Source organism: Pezoporus flaviventris, unplaced genomic scaffold, assembly GCF_033815535.1.
Source record: "Pezoporus flaviventris isolate CSIRO_AGI_PZ_B2104156 unplaced genomic scaffold, CSIRO_AGI_Pfla_v1 ptg000018l, whole genome shotgun sequence".
In the NCBI taxonomy this organism is placed as follows: Eukaryota; Metazoa; Chordata; class Aves; order Psittaciformes; family Psittacidae; genus Pezoporus; species Pezoporus flaviventris.
Window position 1 is genome coordinate 5,568,805 of NW_026892566.1, and position 20,578 is coordinate 5,589,382.

The window sequence follows — 20,578 nt, forward strand, 5'->3', positions numbered from 1 at the left end:
GCCATGAAAGGCCACTATAATGGAAACTGCTCTGGATTTCTTTTTAAATAGCTGCAAGGCAGTTATTTGAACGTATTCATTTACTTCTAGTATTTGGCTGATAGGATCCACTGCTGGCAAAAGCAAAAAGAGAATGATGAATTTTTGTTGCTTTCTTGTTTTAAGCATTTCTGAAGCACTGTTGAAGTCCCTGGTTCATTAAGCAACTGGAGCTCCTATCATTTCTTCTTCAAAGCTTTTACTGCAGAATTCATCTCACGCCATTCTCAAAGAGAAGATACGAATCACTCCACAGAGCACATTAATCAGTTTAGGTCACCACTTGTTATGTTTCCTTTTTGAAAACAGCAAAATCCTCTGGGATGCTTAATGCTTCTTACAGAATTATTTAACTTTCCACTTACTGCACTAATCAGACCAATCAAGTTTCTATGATATAACTTTGCTTATACATCATTGAGGAATGAAGTTGCCACATGTACCACAAAATATCCCCAACTTAAAAATCAGAAAGTTTTGTTATGTTTTGTTTCCAAGTGCAGCATAGCTTATCTAATCTGAAATCACTAGATTCTGCCTTACAAGAAAACTCCTCTGGAAAAAACTTAAAGCATATTCTGAAAATTTTTATTTTATTGACTTTTTGGACATATTATGAATTATGTCCTAGAACTGTTGTCCATTCCAGATTTCAGTTATGGATAGCTAAATTGCCCTGAAACTTTACTTATCCTTCACATTTAAACATGACCAAGATGCCTTAAATCTGTGCTCTTAATCACCACTTACGTTTGGCAACAGGATGCTGGGGGGAAAGAAGACGGGAGCAGAGAACTTCAAACAGCTCAATGCATAGGAAAGGTATGATTATGAAAAATATGTCGCTTCAGTAGAGGGGTCAGAAACTGCTTTTGGTATTCTTTACCTGTTGACACACTAGCAACAAGAACATTTTAAAATGGTAACGACAATTTCACATCTGGTATCAAGAAGTGACTTTCAAAAACCTTTTCAAAGTCTGAATCTTTTGTTACCTGACTCAGAAGACATATCTTGACAAAGATAAAATTTGCAATTAAATTACCAGTTACTCCCCTCATTGTGGTACCACAATGAGCATCTGTAGGATTCAAACCTAAGGTAAAACCTGTTAGGGTAGGCTTCAGGTCGCAAAAGGCCCTGCTGTGGTCTTTGGAATCCTTCCCTGTGGTAAATAAGCGCCTATTCTTGTTTGCTCTGTGCAGTTAAAGGACCGATGAAGGCAGAGGAATATTTATTACTGAGATGTATACACACATATACATCCATTTCTACAACAAAATAGATATTATTTACTTCTAAAGACTAAACTGAGTGTGAAAGAAACCAAATATCCTGGCAATACTAAACAAAAGCTTAAAGATAAGAGTTTAAAGTATAGAGCAAGATACTTCTTTTGTAACTGAGATGCTACCTAGCTCATGCAGAAGGCATGCAAGGCTACTTCCAAGTTCAAAAAAATCCTTAATACATTAGTTTCTAAATGTCTTCCACAGTACATTGTGGCATCTGCTCACTTTTAAAAGGCAAAATAATGTCCTCCAGAAAAAAAAATAAACCCAAACCAACGTATTTTAATGAACATAGTTTTCTAAACTATACACAAAATTAATCTGTATGTCAACACAAACACTAACAGCAAGCCATGCAGTTCCAGTCTGAAAAGTTCCTTACCTTAGTATTTCCACCTAATGATTTATCTCTTTAGCTATGTCTCTCACTATGTTCTTCCCTTTTAAAAAACCTTCCTTACCCTTAGAAACATACACGTCTCCCAGCAGATTGATTGGAGCTATTACTTCTTTACATAGGACTGAAGACTTAGAGGAATCATCAGATCCACAATAGTTTACTGAAATCTATGGTAATTCATGCATGTATGTAAGTTTGTCTGTATGGGTATCAAATTTTTACAACATGAGGTTGAGAGAATGTTATTTTTCTACCACCATCTCCCACACTGAGTATTGTCTTTCCTTTCTGTTGCTATTTCTTTTTGGCTTCTGAGTCAAATCTCACTGAAGCACAGTCTCTAAAATTCAAGAGTGGAGGGAGAGCTGTCTGGATTACCAGTCAATGACAAGAATTATCCATTCATCTCTAGTCTTTGGTCTAGTGATGCAAGTCTAAGGCTGGATTTATTCAGTAGAAACTCCCTGCAGACACAGGACACATGCATTTATTCACGTGTAAGTAGAACAGAATAGTGACGGGTGATCACCAAAATTGTTTACAAGTGATAACTTTTCTTCCACTCATTCTTGCACCAAAGTTGACCTTATTTTCCCTTCAAGAAGACATTTATCCTAAACAACATTCTTAGATACACAAGTTTTTCATACACAAAGAAGGCTCTGAAGAGAGAACCCATGGGGACAGGGATGCAACTGCCTTTCAGAGTAAAGAAGGTAATGGCCTGAGCGCTTTTCTTCAGAGAGTAAAAAGAGTCTGGCAGCAGTCAGGCAGCCTGGGACACAAGCATACAGAACCCACCTCCTACTCTGCTGTAAAGATAGAAAATCCTTCTCTGACCCTAACAAGGACAGAGAGACAAGACACTTGAAAAGCACAAAAATACTTTTAAAATATACTAGTTCTTCATTTGAAACACAGGAGGAAAAAAAGCACAAAGGAATTTTTCCAAAGCAGATTTTGGATTCAGCTCATTTCACATCACCACCCATTAGTGTACATGATTTATGTAGCTTCACAGGGTCCAGAGATCTCTGAACTACTGCACTTCTCAATGCATATTGCTAAGAGGTGTAGTATCCTGAGCCAAAGAATCTCTAGGAAACAAAAAAAAGGAAAATAAACATTAGCTCTCCAGTTTTCTGTCATTTAACTTAATCAATTTTGGTGCCCTCTTCAGTAAAATATACACCTATAAAACTTCAAATTGTAACAGATACTTGTTTTTTTTATGAAATTCAAGGGACTTTAAAAATGCTTTTCTGAGATATCTCATTTTCCATTTGTAATCTTTACTTCACCAGAAAACGCAAGTATGCATTAAGTATATGGAGAAGAAGAAATCACTTAGGTATTTATACATACCATATCTGAAGCACACACTTTGAATGATGAAGATTAATGTGTTAATAGTTGTAAGTGTATTATTCATTTTATTACTGCTTTTCACTTAGAACTTTGGCTTTTCTGGTAAGAACACTGAAACACATTATGGCCTTCTACTCTGTATTCATTAGGCACAAGAAAAACAAACCATAATGCAGGATCACCTACATGGAGTCAATAAACACCGTATTTTGCCATGTATTTGCTTATACAGCAATGTCGTGTCAAAGCATAATAACATTCATAGCAAACAATGAATGTCTTTAATACAGTATTTCAGGAAAATTTACCTTGATGGCTCAGAAGTGAAACAGGAGAAAAAGCTAGGATTCAATGAAAAAGGTTCAATTAGTTCAGCTGCCAGAATTTCATCATGATCTACTCACCTCAATAACCTCAGGCTGGGACATCATGGAGGATGGCACTAAATCAGTGGGGATATCCATGGTAGCTCAAAATGTCCCTCCTGTCCTTGCACCCCTCCTTTGCAGCTGCAAACAACTGGTAGGAACACAGAAGTCCTTCCTTAGACCCTAGTCATGCTGGCATTTGCTCCTAGTAGGAAGGAAAAAGAGTAATTGTTGAGAATAACAAGCGTACACTGGAATTTGGTCCAGAACAGCAAAACAATTCACTTGACCAAGGAAACTAAAATTCACAGAAACTGAATACAGCAAGAAGGCAATGCACAGACCATGTAAACATTGCAAGGAAAGACAGTCACCTCCACAGCATTGGAATTGTGCTATCTACATTGTTTTGTTTTTTTTAATCTCCCCCCCCCCCCCCCCCCCCCCCAAGAGTACTCATAGATTACTTTTTTTTTTTTCTGGAATTTCGGATACATTTATTTCCTTAACAATTTTTTTTTTTCCTTTCTGCCAGAGAAGCACAGTTTACTGTAAGTGAATATACTGAACTGCTGTGTGATGTCTGACCAGATGATCAACAGAATCAAGTTATTTCCATAACCTGAAGATGGTAAAGATCAGCTTCTGTGTATGTTTGTTTTGTCCAATGAAAAGCAAACAAAACAGGAGAAAACTGGAAATGGCTAAGAAATTAATCCTGTTTAAAAATTCCGTAAGAAGATACTGCATATTTTTCCCCTCAATCAGGCCAGACATACACCACACAACCCACAAATTAGCCATCACAGAAAGGATTCTGGAGACTCATCTAATGCTCTCTTTATCTACCACTTCCTATTCTGAGTCACAAAGGAAAACCTCTCATGCTGAGTGCATTCAGTATCCAACAAATATACCAATAAATGAGCCCAAACCTACCTGGTGTTTTTCAAACTTAGACCATGGTGTAGCCATACAAACAATGCTAGCGACTTTCATGGCCACTGGTTCATTGTTTCAAACACAGCACCTACTTCCCAAGCCAGGAACAGATAAGTGCTGTAGGAAAGTTGTACTCCACAGACTTTTCTGAGTCAGTTGTGGGTTTGTTTTTCTTTTATTTTTGTTCATTTAACTCAGCAGTTGCATGCCACTGTGGAAATTATTCCTCCTTCTTAAAAAGCATCATCTTGAAATGCCTGCTTCCCATTTTAACACATCCCCACATACCTTACGTCACATGCAGCTGCCTCATTTGCCAAGCTCTAGGATCACTTTTTCCATCTTTATACAGCTTTCCTGTGACCCCTATTCTTTCCTACTGATTTCTTGCTAGTAACCTTTCATTTTTTCCACTCCTTGCTCCAAATTTCTACTACTATACTCATGGAGAGGACAGAAAATGGGGATTTAGTATTCCTCTGAGAAAGCCTTCACTGGAAGTCAAAGAACCAAGCTACACATCCTTCAGGCTCCATATTTTCTTTTTCAAAAATAAAGTTTTGTCTGTTGTCTGAAATTCACTGATTGTTCCACTGTGAATAACGGATAAAGGAAACAGTATTAACTTGAAACTACTGCTCTTTTTTGGCTTAGTGAAGCTTTGCTATTTGACCAAGCAAAGTGATTTTCAGTACAATTCCATCAATGACCTCAAGATCCTTAACCAGCACATTTCATCACTGTCTTATGAGCTGTCACAAATGTAACTTAAGTAAGAACTCAGAAGACCTTTGTTTCTGTTCTTCTCAAAACATGCTTAAGAGCAGCAGTGTCACTGCATCTACTTTACAGCAGCTCATTGTTAGTTTTTTTTTAAAGTTTATTCTCTCAATCCTGAAATGCTGCCACTCTTGAAGATGGGGAAGAAGTTATAGATGAATCAGAACTATAGGGGAAAAAAAAGACTATCTAGACCAATACCAGAGGTGTGCTTAGAGTCCTGTTTGCGACATGTAAAAAGGACAGAAAATGATAATTTTTGCTAGGGATCATCACAGACCAGAAGAGTGAAAACTAAGGACAAAGTCCTTAGTTAGCTTTAGTTAGCTCTGTGTACTCCAGGTAGAACACTAACGTCAGAGAAAGCATGACCCCATAAAATCCAATGAGCATTTTTAAGAGATGAGAGGATAAATATGCCTGTACTTATTTTTCACCATCTCTCCAAGAAATAGAAAACACAGGATTAGTAAAAAATCCTAAGCCTACAACCGTTTGACATTTCCCCTTCTGCTCCTAGATACATCTTCAGTGCTTGTATTGCACTGATCCCTCAATTTGGCCAGGAGAAGGAACGTTCTTCTGCATCCACCTTACTTCTCAAACTCCAGAGCCCAACATACACAACGATTAAGACTTTCTGCCAACTAGTTAGGCTCCTAAAAGCATTCCAGCTGAAAACAGGTTGGACAGTACAAAAGGTTTCTCCCCCCTCTCCCAACCCATCTCATCATCTTCAGCAGTAACAAAGTACAGAGGGAACTATGCTTTCACAGCAGTGCAAAAACAAGCCGACTCTATTCAACCAAACAAAGATGGCTCCTAATTTAATACCCATGTGAGTTCGGGGTGCAGCCCTGTCTTTTTCAAGAACTGCAAATAAAGGGAACAGGATCCTCAAATGAACTTTGTGGAAGGGCATTATGACAGAAAAGGTAATCTCTATTAAAAAGAAAGTCTCAAACAAAAGCACAGGAGTGAGATTTTGATGGCTTCCTGCACTACAAACCATTGAAAAAAACTGCTAAATTTGGAAGCAGATCCACATATACCATTTCCAAACACTGCAACTGCAGGTGTCATAGCAAATTCCACTCTGTGAATACTTGACAGATGCTGCTGTCTTTACTGAGTGCATCTAGAGAACTGTAAGCTAGGGAAACATGTTGGATCTGTATGTAAAATTTGCACAACAAAGATAATAGAATCTCTTACCCTCTGCAAAGGTGACTCATATCTACAAAAATATGTTTCACCATAAATTACGACATTCAGAAAGTCATTTATGGTGACACATTGAGTTTTTGTTTGACTGATTAAAAAACCTGACCAGTTGACATTCGGCAGAGTAGCACGTCTCTAACATGTGAAGCAGGGATGCATCCTTACCAAACAAAACATACTGCTCCCTGACATATTGTGATTAAACATCATGATTTCCAGATCAGCTGTCTGTGACCACAGAAATGAAGAACCAAGCAGTTCTGTCATTACTTGAAGTAGTTAGAAGTTCAATCATGTATCATAAAAACATCATCTTGAAAGAACTGCTTCTGGAAAACCCATTACAATGACAAAAAAATATGACCCTTTCTCCTCCTCAGTTCACCATGATCTGCCATTTGGAAGCAATGCAGCAGTATCAACAACTTCTGCATCACTGTGTATCTCATCTGGGCCCACAAGTGCCTCTGCTATGGCATAAGTGCTTGCCCTGACAGGCAAAATGTTTTTTCAGAATCTGTGGCTGTCTGTGTCAGACAATTTCAGGTGTCCTGCGTTGTTGACATCTTTCAGTTTTGGTTTCCTGCACCCCCCTCAGAGCATCTTTTGGTACCACAGCTTGACTTCACAAACTTCTTTCTGGATTACATGACTCAGGGGGTGCTGATTTGGTATGACCTTGAAGCTGTTAAATGTGACTTAGCTAAACAAGACTAAACAGCTCAAGTGAATAAAAGCCTGACATATGGTTACTCAGAGGAAAGATTTAAGTCCTAACTGATCTCAGATGGACAGGACCCATAAACCCGTCAAGGAAAATAAAACATTTGGACAACATGTAAAAAGGCGAGAAAGCAAGAAAAAGATCTCACATAAGGGTTCCACTTCCAGTTATCACTTCAGAGACATTCCAGATTTCATGTGGCATCTTAAGTCTTGACATCCAGAAATAATCATTTGGCATCACTCACTTCCAGCCTTTTTCACTAAACTACAGCTGCTTGTAAGCATTAGTTTGCTCAACAAACAAACAAAAGCATGACCCCACCACAGTAGCCTTAAAAGGCAAAATGGCAAAGGCCATCCAGGGAGGAGTAACAGCATTGACTTGATCTGTCTACCACTTCATTTTACCGCTTACCTAAAGTGGTGGTGGTAACGGATTTTTAGCTACTTACTATTGACTCGTAGAGGTTTTTTTCTGCTCTCCGCTAATCACTTGGTTAATAAAAGAACAACTATGGATACACTTTCTGGCATGTAACGAAATAAACATGAAGGGCAGTAAAAACTGGTTTCAGTTTCATGCTGCTTGTCAAAAAAGAGGCCTTCCTGTTAATCTTTCTTTTACTACAGTGACTGCTAGGAACTACTGAAAAAAAATGGGGTTTTCTTTTGCAAGTTACAGAGCAGTGGATTTTCTTAACAGAAAGATATTACCTCTTCTGAGTCCTTATATTATTTTAGCTAAGGTCTTTACAACCTCTAGTGTTGCCACTTTGAATACTGCAAATGCAATTCACTAGCTTGTGACTGTTGAAAAAGTTATTTAATAGAGACTCTTCAAACACTGAAACTTCTCTTAACAAAGTTTATAATTAAAAAAAAAAATAAAATATCATGAAAACCCCAGGATGGGTCAACATCCTTTTTGCAGGTTAGCAGAGGTACAACTGTGAAACAACAGCCCCAGCACACTGGCAAAGGGCAAACCATGCTGCAGAAATGCAGATAAGAAACTTTTGTTTTTTTCTGAAATTGCAAGGCAATCCAAACTCTAATGTCAGTGTTGAGTTCTCTGAAACAGTTTCAGCAAGCCTTTTCATAAACACTCTTTAGTTATTTTATTTATTTATTTATTAATTATTCATTATTCAGTTCACTATTGGTTAAAATGAAGGGAAAAGCCACACGTCAGCTCCCTGTCCTGTCACCTCAGGACTTGCCTTCTCTTTCCTCACATGTCACATCTGGACTGCTGTTTCAGCAAACATCTTGTTTTCTGTCAGGGAGCAGACTGCTGATTGTTGACGTGAGCTTGGTATGTGGTATCTTATAACAAATAAATGTGCCAAATGAGCTGCATAAAGCATGTGAAAATTTACTGGATGACCCACCAAAGCATAAGGACAAGCTGAACTAAGTGGTTATGATCTCCAGAATCTGTATTTCCTCCCAGTTATGTCCTTTCTCTCTGTTCCAGGGTACATTCTGTCTGCAAATGTAGATAAACTCCTGCACACTGTGTTAACTTGCTCAACAATTAAAAGAGCTGCAACAAGTTAATAGCTGTGATTCAGTACTGACTGAAAGAAGCAGAAAAGAAATAAAAGAGATTTCCAAGCAGATCTCAGCAGATGCACTAATACAGTTTGGAAGGTAGCGCAAAATTAACTGTCAAATCTTGTTGACAGCATGTGTATTTTAATACACACATTTTCCTGCACAAATTCTACAGTTTGGCTGGTGTCAGCCTGGCTCTTGACACCCCTCTTCAGAAAGCACGATAAAGGCTGCCATCACATCCATTGCCTATTACTATAGCAATAAGTACTGGAATAGATCTATATGGAATGGATCTATATGGAATAGTACATGGTAGTGATTAAGCAGGTTTAATAGCAGTGAACCTCAAATTACACTGATGGATTTGGAAATTATTTTGTCAATAGCATGGAAGAAAATTATCTACTTCTGATATCAAAGGGGCAGACGGGAACACTGGCTGGGTTGTACCACTGTTCATATATACCCCTGGAGAAGGAAGTGGATGCAATTCTCCAGCATGCCTTCACACCAACTACCAACAAATTGCACAAGTTACCTATTATTACTGCACATGCAATACCACCCTTCAGCTGTACCAGTGAAGACCAGTTATGCAAACATGCCTCCTGCCAAAGCCTTCATGTCTGCTGCTTCTAGTCACTGGACAGACTGCTCTAAAGAGCAATGGAGTCATACCATCTCACCCATTTGGTAGCTCTTCATAAGAATAATTTCACTGTGAAAATGGATTCATGAGGTTTTAGTAAGGGGTTGTGGAAACCTGGAAAGGGAGTACCAGATGAAGGGACAGCATCATTCTATTTACTGTGCTGGCTGTACCACTGTTCCCTGGAAACAGCCACTGCTGGTAAAACTAGACATTTCCTGAGTCCAGATTCACTGTCTAGCAAATACATTTTACTGGAGTTTGCTAGCATATGGAAAGCTTCAGACATAACAGTAGGAAATCTCTACCTTGGAAGTATTTAAAAAAAAAAAAAAAAGAAAAAAACCCAACAAACCTTACAAAACTAAAAACACGCCCACAACCCAGAGTAAAACATACTTGATGGTCTCTGCCCTCTCCCACTAGCAAGACTGAGTATCACAAAGCTTACAACTAACCCTAATAAAACAGCTTATCTTGTAACAACCCCCCCTTCTTTTTTAAACAGTCTGAGCACTTGAGACTTTGACAACCAAAAAACAACAAAAACTTCCCCAAGTTCGGATTTAACCCAGCCACTGAACACATCAAAGCAGATGCTGTCTACACAACTTCTGTTCCAACTTCAGAGAGACAATATCGTAAACAACTCTCTTGGAAATGACTCAGTGTCACAGAGATACACCACAGAATCAGGGATTTTATTATTGCTATGGTTCCACATAACGCGTCTGCTTCTATGTTCATATGATGCCTACTTTGGTTGCTCTTTGTCAGCCAACGCATGCATTCCATGTAACATACAGTGCAAACACCTTTTAGCCACTAATAGCATCAAAAGTAGGACAGCAGTGTGCTTAGCTATTAACACCTTGCAGATTGCTTTACTGATAACAACAGCTGGCCAGATCATTTGGCTTTTACTTAAGCCAAATCAAATCAAAATACCACAAACACCAACTTGCTTAGCCACCTGAAAAGCATCTTAAAAACTCCCGATAAATAAGGAATAAAACAGGTAACTTAATGAGACCATTTAATAATACAGAAGTCCAAAAGCATAATATTAAAGTTTAAAAAAAAAAAAAAAATCAAATTAATCTTTCCCACTTTACCTTCTTCCTTCAACCAGCTCACACCTGTACAACTCAAACATTTTTAAGAGGTGCTCCAGGGAAGTTTGCAACTTCCTGAAGCTAAAAGAAACTTACAGTTTCCACTGCTAAGTCTTCACTCTTAGGAGCACATCAGAGCTGCTAGTCTTCCTTATGTAAGGAAAAAGAGATGAAATTTACAGCAATAATCTGAGGCTAGAAAGAACATTCTTGCAACACAAATTTAAGACATTTCCCTCACATTCAGTAGGACTCTTCCACAACACAATAATCAACAGAGGATCTCTAATCTACTACTTGCATTCACAGCACAGCCTCTGCTTAAAAAAAAAAAAAAAAAAGCTAAAAAAAACTAGAAAAAATTACATCAGTCAAACCTGTCTGAATAGGAGCTCTGTGGATAATCAGGGAAAGATCATTATTCTGGCCTCAGTAATTAAGAGTACTACAAAACCCATGCTAAATCTTCCCATGACAGAATACAGCCCCAAAGGAGTTCAGCAAAGACATGTCAGGTGGAGCCTCCTTACCCCAGTTAAACAGTTTCATGAACTTTGCAGAGGCAGTGTTGTGTGGAACTGTCTCTTCGTCCCTTCTTCCCCACTGCAAGATTAAGAAAACAATCAGTCACCTTATTCATTTACCACACATAGAGCTTATTTACAACAATAAAATAGGACCACTGTGGAGTGGCAAGCCCTCCAAGAAATCATCTGCTTGCACAGAGACCACATGGGTCAGGAGAGACATCTTCCTAGTCATCCCACCAGGGCAAGATCAGAGACCCCACCCATCCCACCAAAAAGCAGATCAATTGGATTATACAAAAGAAAAAAAAAACAACAAACAAACACCTCTATTCACAGATTTTCAATGGAAAAGAAAAAAAGAACAAATAGTGTGCTACCCTGAAGCATTTATCTTGCAGGGAAATCTTTTCCATGTGCCACTCAATTTTGCCTCATATCCTTTTTGAGGATGACAAAAGCAGGCTGACCACAGTTATGCAGCACTGGGCTCCAACAAAGGGCAGACAGTTCAAGTGTCTATTTAACCTATTCATGTCTGCCTTTCTCCTTTACCTACTCTGATGTTTATCCCCAAAAGGATAAACATTATTGGATATATCATTTGGATATTTAACTGTGACTACAATGAAGGTTCTTCAGTGAGAAGATAATTCCCAAAATTATGAGCTGTTCATTCTTTCTGGTATTGTTTTGGCTTGGGGTTGTGTTTTTTGTTGCTTGGGATTTTAGACTTCTTTTTGTTTGTTTGCTTGTTGGGGGCATGGTTTGTTTTGGGTTTTTTTGTTGCTGCTGTTCACTTATTTTTTTCTGACAAACCAAGAGTCTGAACCTGTGCCCATGAAATTCAAAAGCATTTTGTTGATGAATTCAATGGCAGACAAGGAAGGCAGGAGGACTCTTACCTCCCCGAGCATTTGCTACAGATCCAACCCTGCTGAATGCAGAAAGTCCTGATGCCGTTCTTTCTGCAACATGTACCCATGCAATTTCCTCTTGTTGATTACTCATGGCAAGAGGTATTTGAGGAGACTATGTTGGCAGTGTTGATGGAAGCTGAATGGATTCTCTTTGGCCCATCATGACACTTCTTTATAGACTAATGGAAATGACCAAGAATATCTTGAAGGGAAAATAACGAACATCTTCCCTCATCTGTGTCAGTGGTAGCAAGATGCTCACTTTAAAAGGTCTTTTCTAAGGCATGTAAGCATCACATCATGAAGGCAGGTAACTAAACATTGCCATATCTGATTAAAAATAATTTTTCTTGACCTTTCTAGTCTTGCTTCCAAAACAATTAACTTCTTTCCCTCAGGACATTCTAGGGGATTCATATCTTAACTATAATATATGCTAACAGAAGAAAATCCCACATTTTAATAATAAGCAGAAAACATATTTAGAAAAGACAAACCTACAGTATTTGACATTGTAACATGTGAAACCATGAAAACTCTCATGCTAAGTCATGCAAATTATGGTACAAATTGTACCAGTTAGCCAGCAGGCTAACCCACAAGGCATGCAGCAGCACAAAAACAAAGAGGCATCATTTTCTATTCAAATCTCAACATTATTGTTTATAGTGTCACTACTGTGCTGTCCACATATTAATCATGCTCCTTTTCCCCATTAAACACAGGGTACTTTTTCTCTCTCTGTTATACACTGAAGGACTCAACATCCTATTTACCCTCAAGAAAAAAGAGAAGCAAGAAACTTCCATTTGGTTTGTGTACTAGTCCTTTTTAATTATTTCTTTACTTCTCTGACCTAGCTCAGTTTGCATCTAGTGCAATTCTCTCACTTGCTTTGCCTCTTTTCCCAATTATTTCCATATTGTATCTATTCCACTCCCATCTCTAGGGCAGCATTTTATTGGGGTGTATTTAAATCCAAAAATGATACTTCATCTTCTCTTGAAGTCTACTGCTTCTCTCAAAAGCTTTCTGAGCTCTGTCTGAAAAATCTGAATTGCTTCAGTTTTAAAGCCAACGTATCAGATTATCTTCCCATTATCATCCTAAACCTCTAGACTTACTTCAAGCATTATCTATCAGAAATGTAGCTTCTCTAATGACATCCATCAATGCTTGTTTGTTAAGGGTTGCGTAGAGATGATCCCTGCTTTTCTACTCAGCAAGTCTGGAGAGCCTCTTCCCCCTCTTGTTTAGTGAAATGAGTGAGCTTCTGCCTTAATGCAAGGGGTTCTGGGTGGTACATGAATGTTTCTTGAGATGTATCGGGAGCTTCTGCAATGAAATGATCAGGTTGGCATAGGATAAAATAACCTTTAATTGCTTTAAAGCATCTGTACTAACCACAGTACCAGGCTCAAGAAACAACTGCGGGAGCAGTTCCACTGTTTTTTTTTCAAATTACTGGGTACTGGAACAGTAAGATATCCCTGAAAGTGTATTTCTAATGTTCTAAGTAAAAACAAATGAACCAGGAAGGCTCCAGAGTAATAATTCATGCCATCATCCAATGTCAACATTATTTTACTACTCTGAACTTCAAGAAAGAATCACCAGAAAATAGAAGAAAAATACAGCTAGACACAGACTGCTGGAAAATAATACCAGTCTGCTCAGGCTTATGTAAACAAGTAACTACAATGTGGATGGTCTCTCATAGCACAAGCACAAGGAAGCTGCTGTCATATGACAATGTTTTCATAATCTGCACTTTCATCGTAATGACTTCTAAAGTACCAAATATTTCTAAAATAAGTCATTTTGAAATAGTTTCTGAAACTCTTTTAAAATGGCTTATTTCTAACGACGAGCATTAAATTTGAAGAGGTTAACTAGCAGGGAGAAAAGTTCAAAGTCACCATGGATAGCTCATCCCTTCAGATGCATCATTAGCTGTTGCCAGCATTGTGAGTGCATGTGCATGTTTAAAAGAAACAAATGTGCATGCTTTTGTCCTGCTCCATTATAAGTAACAGCAACAACAAATAAAACAAGCAAGGAGCTGCTCATTAAAATTATTCTGAATGCTGGAATTGCAAGGAGTGGTTTTCACAACAGATAGCCAATGCAGACACATTGCCTTCCACTGGTAGTTGACAGAATTTAACTTGGCGCATTCTCATCACTATTTTGCTTACTAACTGGTATCATTAAAGAAGACAATAGCAATACATAAAGTCACTTCTATCAAGGTATAAATCACCATATAAAATACCAGGATGATATCCAGCTATGACTCCTCGAGAGGAAAGACAGAAAGAACTTATCTTCTCAACAACTTACAAACAGACATTTAATATTTACTTCCAAGAAGAAAAAACAAAGTGATATAGTTAGACACTTCCAAGGATCAGCAACAGAGACTCCATTTGCTAACTCTACCTTTTGTTTAGACCTCAGAAAATAAGTAGTATGCTGGCATTCTTCTGAAACAAGTTTGTATTTAAACATTCAGGCACTATCCTTTTCACTAGATAAAAAACATCTGGATGATAACAGAATGTCACAATTCTCTAAACAGCTTTCGGGGGGCCAGCATTAAAGCAAATACTTCTTTTCCCTCCCCAGATCCATGAAACAGATGTTCAATCTTCAGACAGAATGAACCACTACAAAATACAATAATGTGGAAATGATGAAGCCAAGGAAGTCCATAATTAAGCATGCCAAACCCCAAATTACAAATGTACCATCCTAATATAGCCCTACATGGACCCTGACCAATGGTGCACAAACAGGAGTTTAATTAAGTTTATCTGAAATAGAAATTTGTCAACCACCCCCCACAAAAAAATTACACTGAAGACTGCAAGGCATCAGCTTAACATGGTTCAGGCCAGCGACAATGCAGACACAGTAACTGTTTACCAACCCCTCAAACTAGAAATAACAGTCATGCTGCTTCAGAAATATTTTTGTAACATCTGCATCAGTTCAGCTGACTGTTCTCCAGGCAATTTCTGCAGTGCTGTATTTTGCATAGTTGAGCTGAATGAAGTTTGAAAGAATTTAGAATTGACAGTAAGAAAGAATTATCTTAATGACAGGGTTTAAATTCGCTGTTCTCACGTCACTGCTTTTTCCCAAGGCCACAAACAAACTTACCTAACGGACAGCAGTGACCCAGAAATAAGATTTTACCTTTGATCTTGCCTTGTTGGAGAGTAAGCCAACCCAGTAGCTCAAAACAACAAAAATCCTAATGTTGACAAATGAATGGTAATTGCTTCTTGCCCACCATGTCAGTCCCTGGTGTACTCGGGACAATCACCCAGAATTTGTGAGTCTATGCTATAAAATCAGGGCTGGCTACTAGTTTCTTGGCAGAGATTGAAAGGGCTTCCTTATCTCCATAGTCTGAACCATATTCCCCACCATCTAAAGCATCCCAACTCAAACAGTTGGGGATTTTGAGGAACAACATTTAAGGATAATCAGGAAGTAACACACTCCCCAACACATCCTGGGAGCAGCAGCAGCAGCTGTCAGTAGTGCTTAGCAAGAGAGCTCCACTGGAGTACTGGGTTTTGGCCTCAGGTAGCTCATGCTGATCATTCCATGAATTCAAGATTTATAAACGCAAAGCAGTTCTGAAATATGCCCTGAAAGGACACAGATGAAGAAAACACTGAGATTTCACCACCTTTCTCTCTGACCCTTCCCTACTCAATTATCAGGTGAAGTTTAATAAAACTTGAGCTGCTGCCTATCTGAATAAGCAGGTAAACACAGGGGATTAGCATGCAGCTTGGCTAATTCACTTTAAGAATTTACTTGGATTAACTCTAAATTGTGTTTAGCAGACAAGCTTTTAGTGCATACAAGAGGTCACATGAATTAAGTAGGCTGTTGTAAATTCACACCATACTTCAGTGATTACTCAGCTTCTCTGATTAGGTCCCCAGCATACATACCACCCAACGGAGACTACAAATACTTCTATGAGAATATTTGGGAGATACCAAGGATTCAAGTGGAAAATTAAAAGCCATGAGGCAGAATGCAGTCAGTGTTAAAAACAGAATAACAACAACAACAACAAAATCTAACACATACAATGACAGAAACGCTGGTGCTCAAGCACTACTTAAATGCATTGCTGCTTTTCAGATACGCTCCTTTTGCCCATCTTTTAAAGAGCAAGAAAGAAGAAAAAACAATCATATTGGAGAAAAATGCAACTGAATAGTAATGGACTCTTAAAAAATAAGAAAAAGTAGTAGCCTGCCTCAAACTCTCCCCTTGGAACTCAGTGCACATTAGCATGGATACAAGCATTAAATGCACACACACTTCAAAGCCTCTTTAAGACAGTTTGTAACGAAAGAATAAGCCATAAACCATTACTTGGGAACCACTAAGATCTTTCTTTTGCAGCTATACAAATAAACTAAGCTGTGCAAAGGATTCAGGCCACAAAAGGAGAATGTACTGAAATCCACCCACAAACTAGATTTTTTAGGCATCCCACAATTGCAATCCACCAGCTGTGTCCACAACACCAAAGCTGAAGGCCCATGCAGTGCTCCTGTGACCCCCACTTAAGCATGCTGGGTCTGATTTGCAGTCTCTCCCACTGCTGAGCTGCCTCTCCTAGGCTGGCCAACTTTAGAGTCACCATTTACTCCTCTCTTGTGGGACTTCACCCGGAGTGCTGTGTTCAGCTCTGGGGCACCCAGTACAAGAGGGATGTGGTGGAGCTGTTGGAGCAAGTCCAAAGGAGGTCGCAAAGATGATCAGGGGACTGGAGCACCTCTGCTTTGGAGACAGGCTGAGATAGTTGGGCTAGTTCAGCGTGGAGAAGGCTCAGGGGAGGCCTGATATCAACCCTCTAGGAACTAAGAGCAGCCTACAAGAAAGCTGGAGAGGGACTTTTTATACACATGTGTAGTGATAGGACAAGGGGGGGATGGCTGAAAAGAGAGTGTTTTTAGGTTAGGTATAAGGACTATGAAAATGGTGAGGCACTGGCACAGGTTGCCCAGAGAAACTGGGGCTGCCCCATCCCTGGCAGTGCTCAAGGCCAGGTTGAATGTGGCTTTGAGCAACCTGGTGTAGTGAAAGGTGCTCCTGGCCACGGCAGAGGGAGTTGGAACCAGATGAGCTTTCAGGTTCCCTTCCATCCCAAACCATTCTATTATTGTATGATTCTGTACAAACATGTGGCACAGCACACTGGCAGAACTGATACTGGTTTTGATAAAACCAATGCCTGCTACTTGGTGAGCTGCTGTGTAAGCCCATTGCTGGGTCCTGACTCCCTTGGGTCCCACAGCAGCCTCCTTCCAAGAATGTTCCACTTAACCCAGCAGTCAATATTGCCAGCTGGAAAGAGTAAAGCAATTTAACCAAATCCTCAAAGTTTTCCAGTATAGCTATACTGGCATCCCCCTCTAGTGGAGGCACAGCTTATACCAGCAAGAGTCCCCACTGCAGGGTCCCACAGGGGAAGTTGTTCAAACCACAAGTGGTATGGTCACAGGGAGGTGTGGGGCACTGAATGACTTCTGACACAACTCCAGGAGGCAGCTGCAGAGCAGCTTCACATTTGAGTTTGCTACCAACTGAGAAATATCCCCTTATCCTGGTAACTCCAAGGAAAGTGAGTATTTTCTCTCCCTTTTTTTTCCACACGCCTGTCAATGTCAAAGCATGATGAAGCAGGATGCATCTTGAACGCCAAAGCCTTTCCTGCAGTTTTGTGCCACTCTCCTGAAGAAAAAAAGCAACCACTTTCCCACAATAATCATATCAAGAGTCCCCTCACAGAGCCTTCATAGCACATTAGGAAAAATTTAAAAACAACTGAAAAAACTGTAAACAAGTCTCTCAATCAGAACTTTGTCATTAAAATCTGGGCAACTGGCTTCATAAGAAACTCTGTGGAGATGCAGAGGTTGGAAATATGCAGGACCATGGCAGAAGTGTTTGTTCAGCCATACTAGTTTTAAGACATTTATGTGTTCTACAGCCACGTAATTCCCTCCTGTCACTGGGTTGTCATCACCTTGCACAACTCTCCCCGTGTTTTTTTCTGTAGGCTGAACCTCTTGTATGAGAAACATACCATGCTTGTTGGAGAACCAGGCACTAAGCCATGTTATTCCTACCAACTGTTTTCAAAATTTCAATAATTCTAGAGCCCTATTTTAAGCCTATTCACTAATTACCAGAGTTGCTTTGATCATAGTAATAACCTAAAGTCTCAGTCAGCTTCCAGTCTCCCTTGCATAGGCTATTTGAACTAGGACACTACAACTGCTGTAAACAAGAAGCTGAGAGACCAGTGAAGCAAAGAGATGAATTTGGAAAAGTCTTACCTAATTTGCAAGGTTACTGTATGGGGAAACACACTGCTCTGAGATGAAGTTTTCATCAGTTCCATCCAAAGCTTTAGAAAAAGCAAAATGAACCTCATGTGTTGCCAGCCACATCAGGACAGCTCTGAAAGCCCTAAGCAGAAACCATGCTCAGGGCAAGTCAAAGGCATCCTCACTCATTTCCACAACTCTCCATATCTGCCACATTTTAGGAGGGAGAATAAGCAAAAGGAAAGACAACTAAACTTGATAGGCATTTATAACAGTATCTTTCAAGTACAAGATGTCACATTTAAGATGTTATTCTTTGAACATTAGACACGGTAACCAAAAGAAAACAGAACCCACCAAGAAAGTCCGTAAGTACCTGATGCAGGCATGGGAATCAAAGGAATACTGTGTCTTGACCACAATAATTACTGCCACAGTTCTTCCCAGTGGAAAGCCCATTCTTCTAGGAGCAAGGTGACCTGACACAGTTGTTTCCTTGATATATTTACCTGCAGTCTTCCACTGAGGTCTCCTGTGTTCAGTCAGCCAGTTGAGGGCCAGCAGCTGTAGCTGGTGCTACTACTCAACAGTTTGCTTTGCCTTTGCCCAAAGCAGCAGGAGAGCGGAGGTGCTCACCACCCAGCAGGCTGCAGCGCCACAAGCTGAAGGAATGGTGACTGCCACACCGGCAGCATCCCCAGCGCCAGGAAGAGCCCTTCCACCTTGTCTGCCACCAGCAAATCTGATTCAGAAATGAGCAGCAGACAAGCTTGGCCTTTGTCTGCATCAGCCTCCCAGTGACACCTACAGCCTGGTTGGGGATGGGAAAAGGAAGACATGTTGCTCTTCTCACACCTCAGCTACGCAGCACCAACCCATTCCCTCTCTCAGCCACCAGCAGCAGCTCAAGGCTTCGGGACACCATCCTGCAGGTGAGATGTCCACAACGGGTCAAAAGCAGATTGTGCTATCCACAACTAAACATTTAGTGAAATCCAGCAGCTATGGAACCTCTACAAATGCCCTACAGCAACAAACAAATCAACACTTGCCATGTTTGCAAGGTACATAGCCAATTTCCTCCTTAGAGATTAGCAGTCTCTCTTTTTTCCTTCAAATACCAACCTGAAGTATAACCACCTAAAATACAGATGACCTGTACATCATCTCCCTTGACTTCTCAGTTACCAGGAAGTCTTTGCTGGAGCTTGTGTTAAGCTCAGTGCTCCTAAATAATCACCTACCCATCCAAAGAAGAGAAAAAATTCTCTATGCAGTTAAATACTCATCCAACACATCTTTTTATTTAATTTGAATAAAGCTGCAGCTGACTTCTTCACAATCAAAAAAAGGATACTGCTATAGTTATACATACATTTTTCCATCCAGGCTGAAAACAATCATCCCCAAATGGCCAAAGAATTTCTAAGAACAGTCTATATAAACTGCTCCCATAAATAATGTACTGGCACTATTTCATATTTGACATACACACCCTAAAAAGAGGGGAAGGAGAGAGGGAAAAGGGCTTACAATGAAAACCAGTTTGCATTTCATTTGCCAGATTTTTACCACTCTTAAAATCTCCAGCATTTTGTACAGAAAGATGTTGCCTTTGATGGCAATCCAGTGCTTCTTTGATGGCTTCTGCAAGCACTGCAGTATGCAATACATTTTGGAGCTGGCAAAGAAATGGATGTACTGTCTAGAGAGTGCCTGTGAAATTCACCCTACTCAGAAGGTCACTGTGGCATGTAAATTCCTAGAGAAAAGGCTAAATGGTGTGTAGGTCTCATGCTGGAATATTACAGAGAGTTGAAGTTCATTGTATCAACTATCAAGCTCATCACCATTTTTTCCAGCAGTTTCATAAAGCCACGTCAGGAGATGTTTGCCTGCTATTCACAGTAGAAGCAAAAGCAGAAAAACAGTATTAGGCTTGCATACTTGGCACCTTTGTATTTTTAAATAGAAGGTTAAAGCAACTCCAAATGATGTCTTTCAAGTTAAACTAATTTAAAACAAAAATAATCCAGTTGGCACAAAACTGTAATGAAGTTCTCACCAATACAGTACCTGTGCCCCCCCAACATGTTTCCTCCTAAAATAGATACAGCCTTCCCACTTTCACAACTGGAAGCACTTCTTTTGCTACCAATCCACACTACTTACCACCACCTCAGCAGCAGACTACACTGCGATCTGCAGGTGAGAATTGGCAAGGGGCAACACTTACCTTCTGTTTCCCAGTAGCAACAACTGCCAGGTCCTCATCCAACTCCACCAGCAATAATCTT

At 39.6% G+C, this 20,578-nt stretch overlaps 1 protein-coding gene across 2 annotated transcripts in view; it reads right to left on the reverse strand.

Moving 5' to 3' along the window:
• The window catches only part of LPAR1 (lysophosphatidic acid receptor 1), a 70,405-nt gene that overhangs the window by 45,171 nt on the left and 4,656 nt on the right, over positions 1 to 20,578 (reverse strand). The window contains exons 1-2 of one of the 2 annotated variants that reach the window (XM_061455151.1): positions 10,994 to 11,122; positions 3,504 to 3,672 (exon numbers count right to left, since the gene is read on the reverse strand). In XM_061455151.1, the coding sequence (XP_061311135.1) occupies positions 3,504 to 3,563 (60 nt within the window). In that variant the 5' untranslated portion in view covers positions 3,564 to 3,672; positions 10,994 to 11,122. Of the gene's footprint in view, positions 1 to 3,503; positions 3,673 to 10,993; positions 11,123 to 20,578 lie in introns of those variants that run through there. The other variant, XM_061455150.1, reaches the window with a different exon arrangement.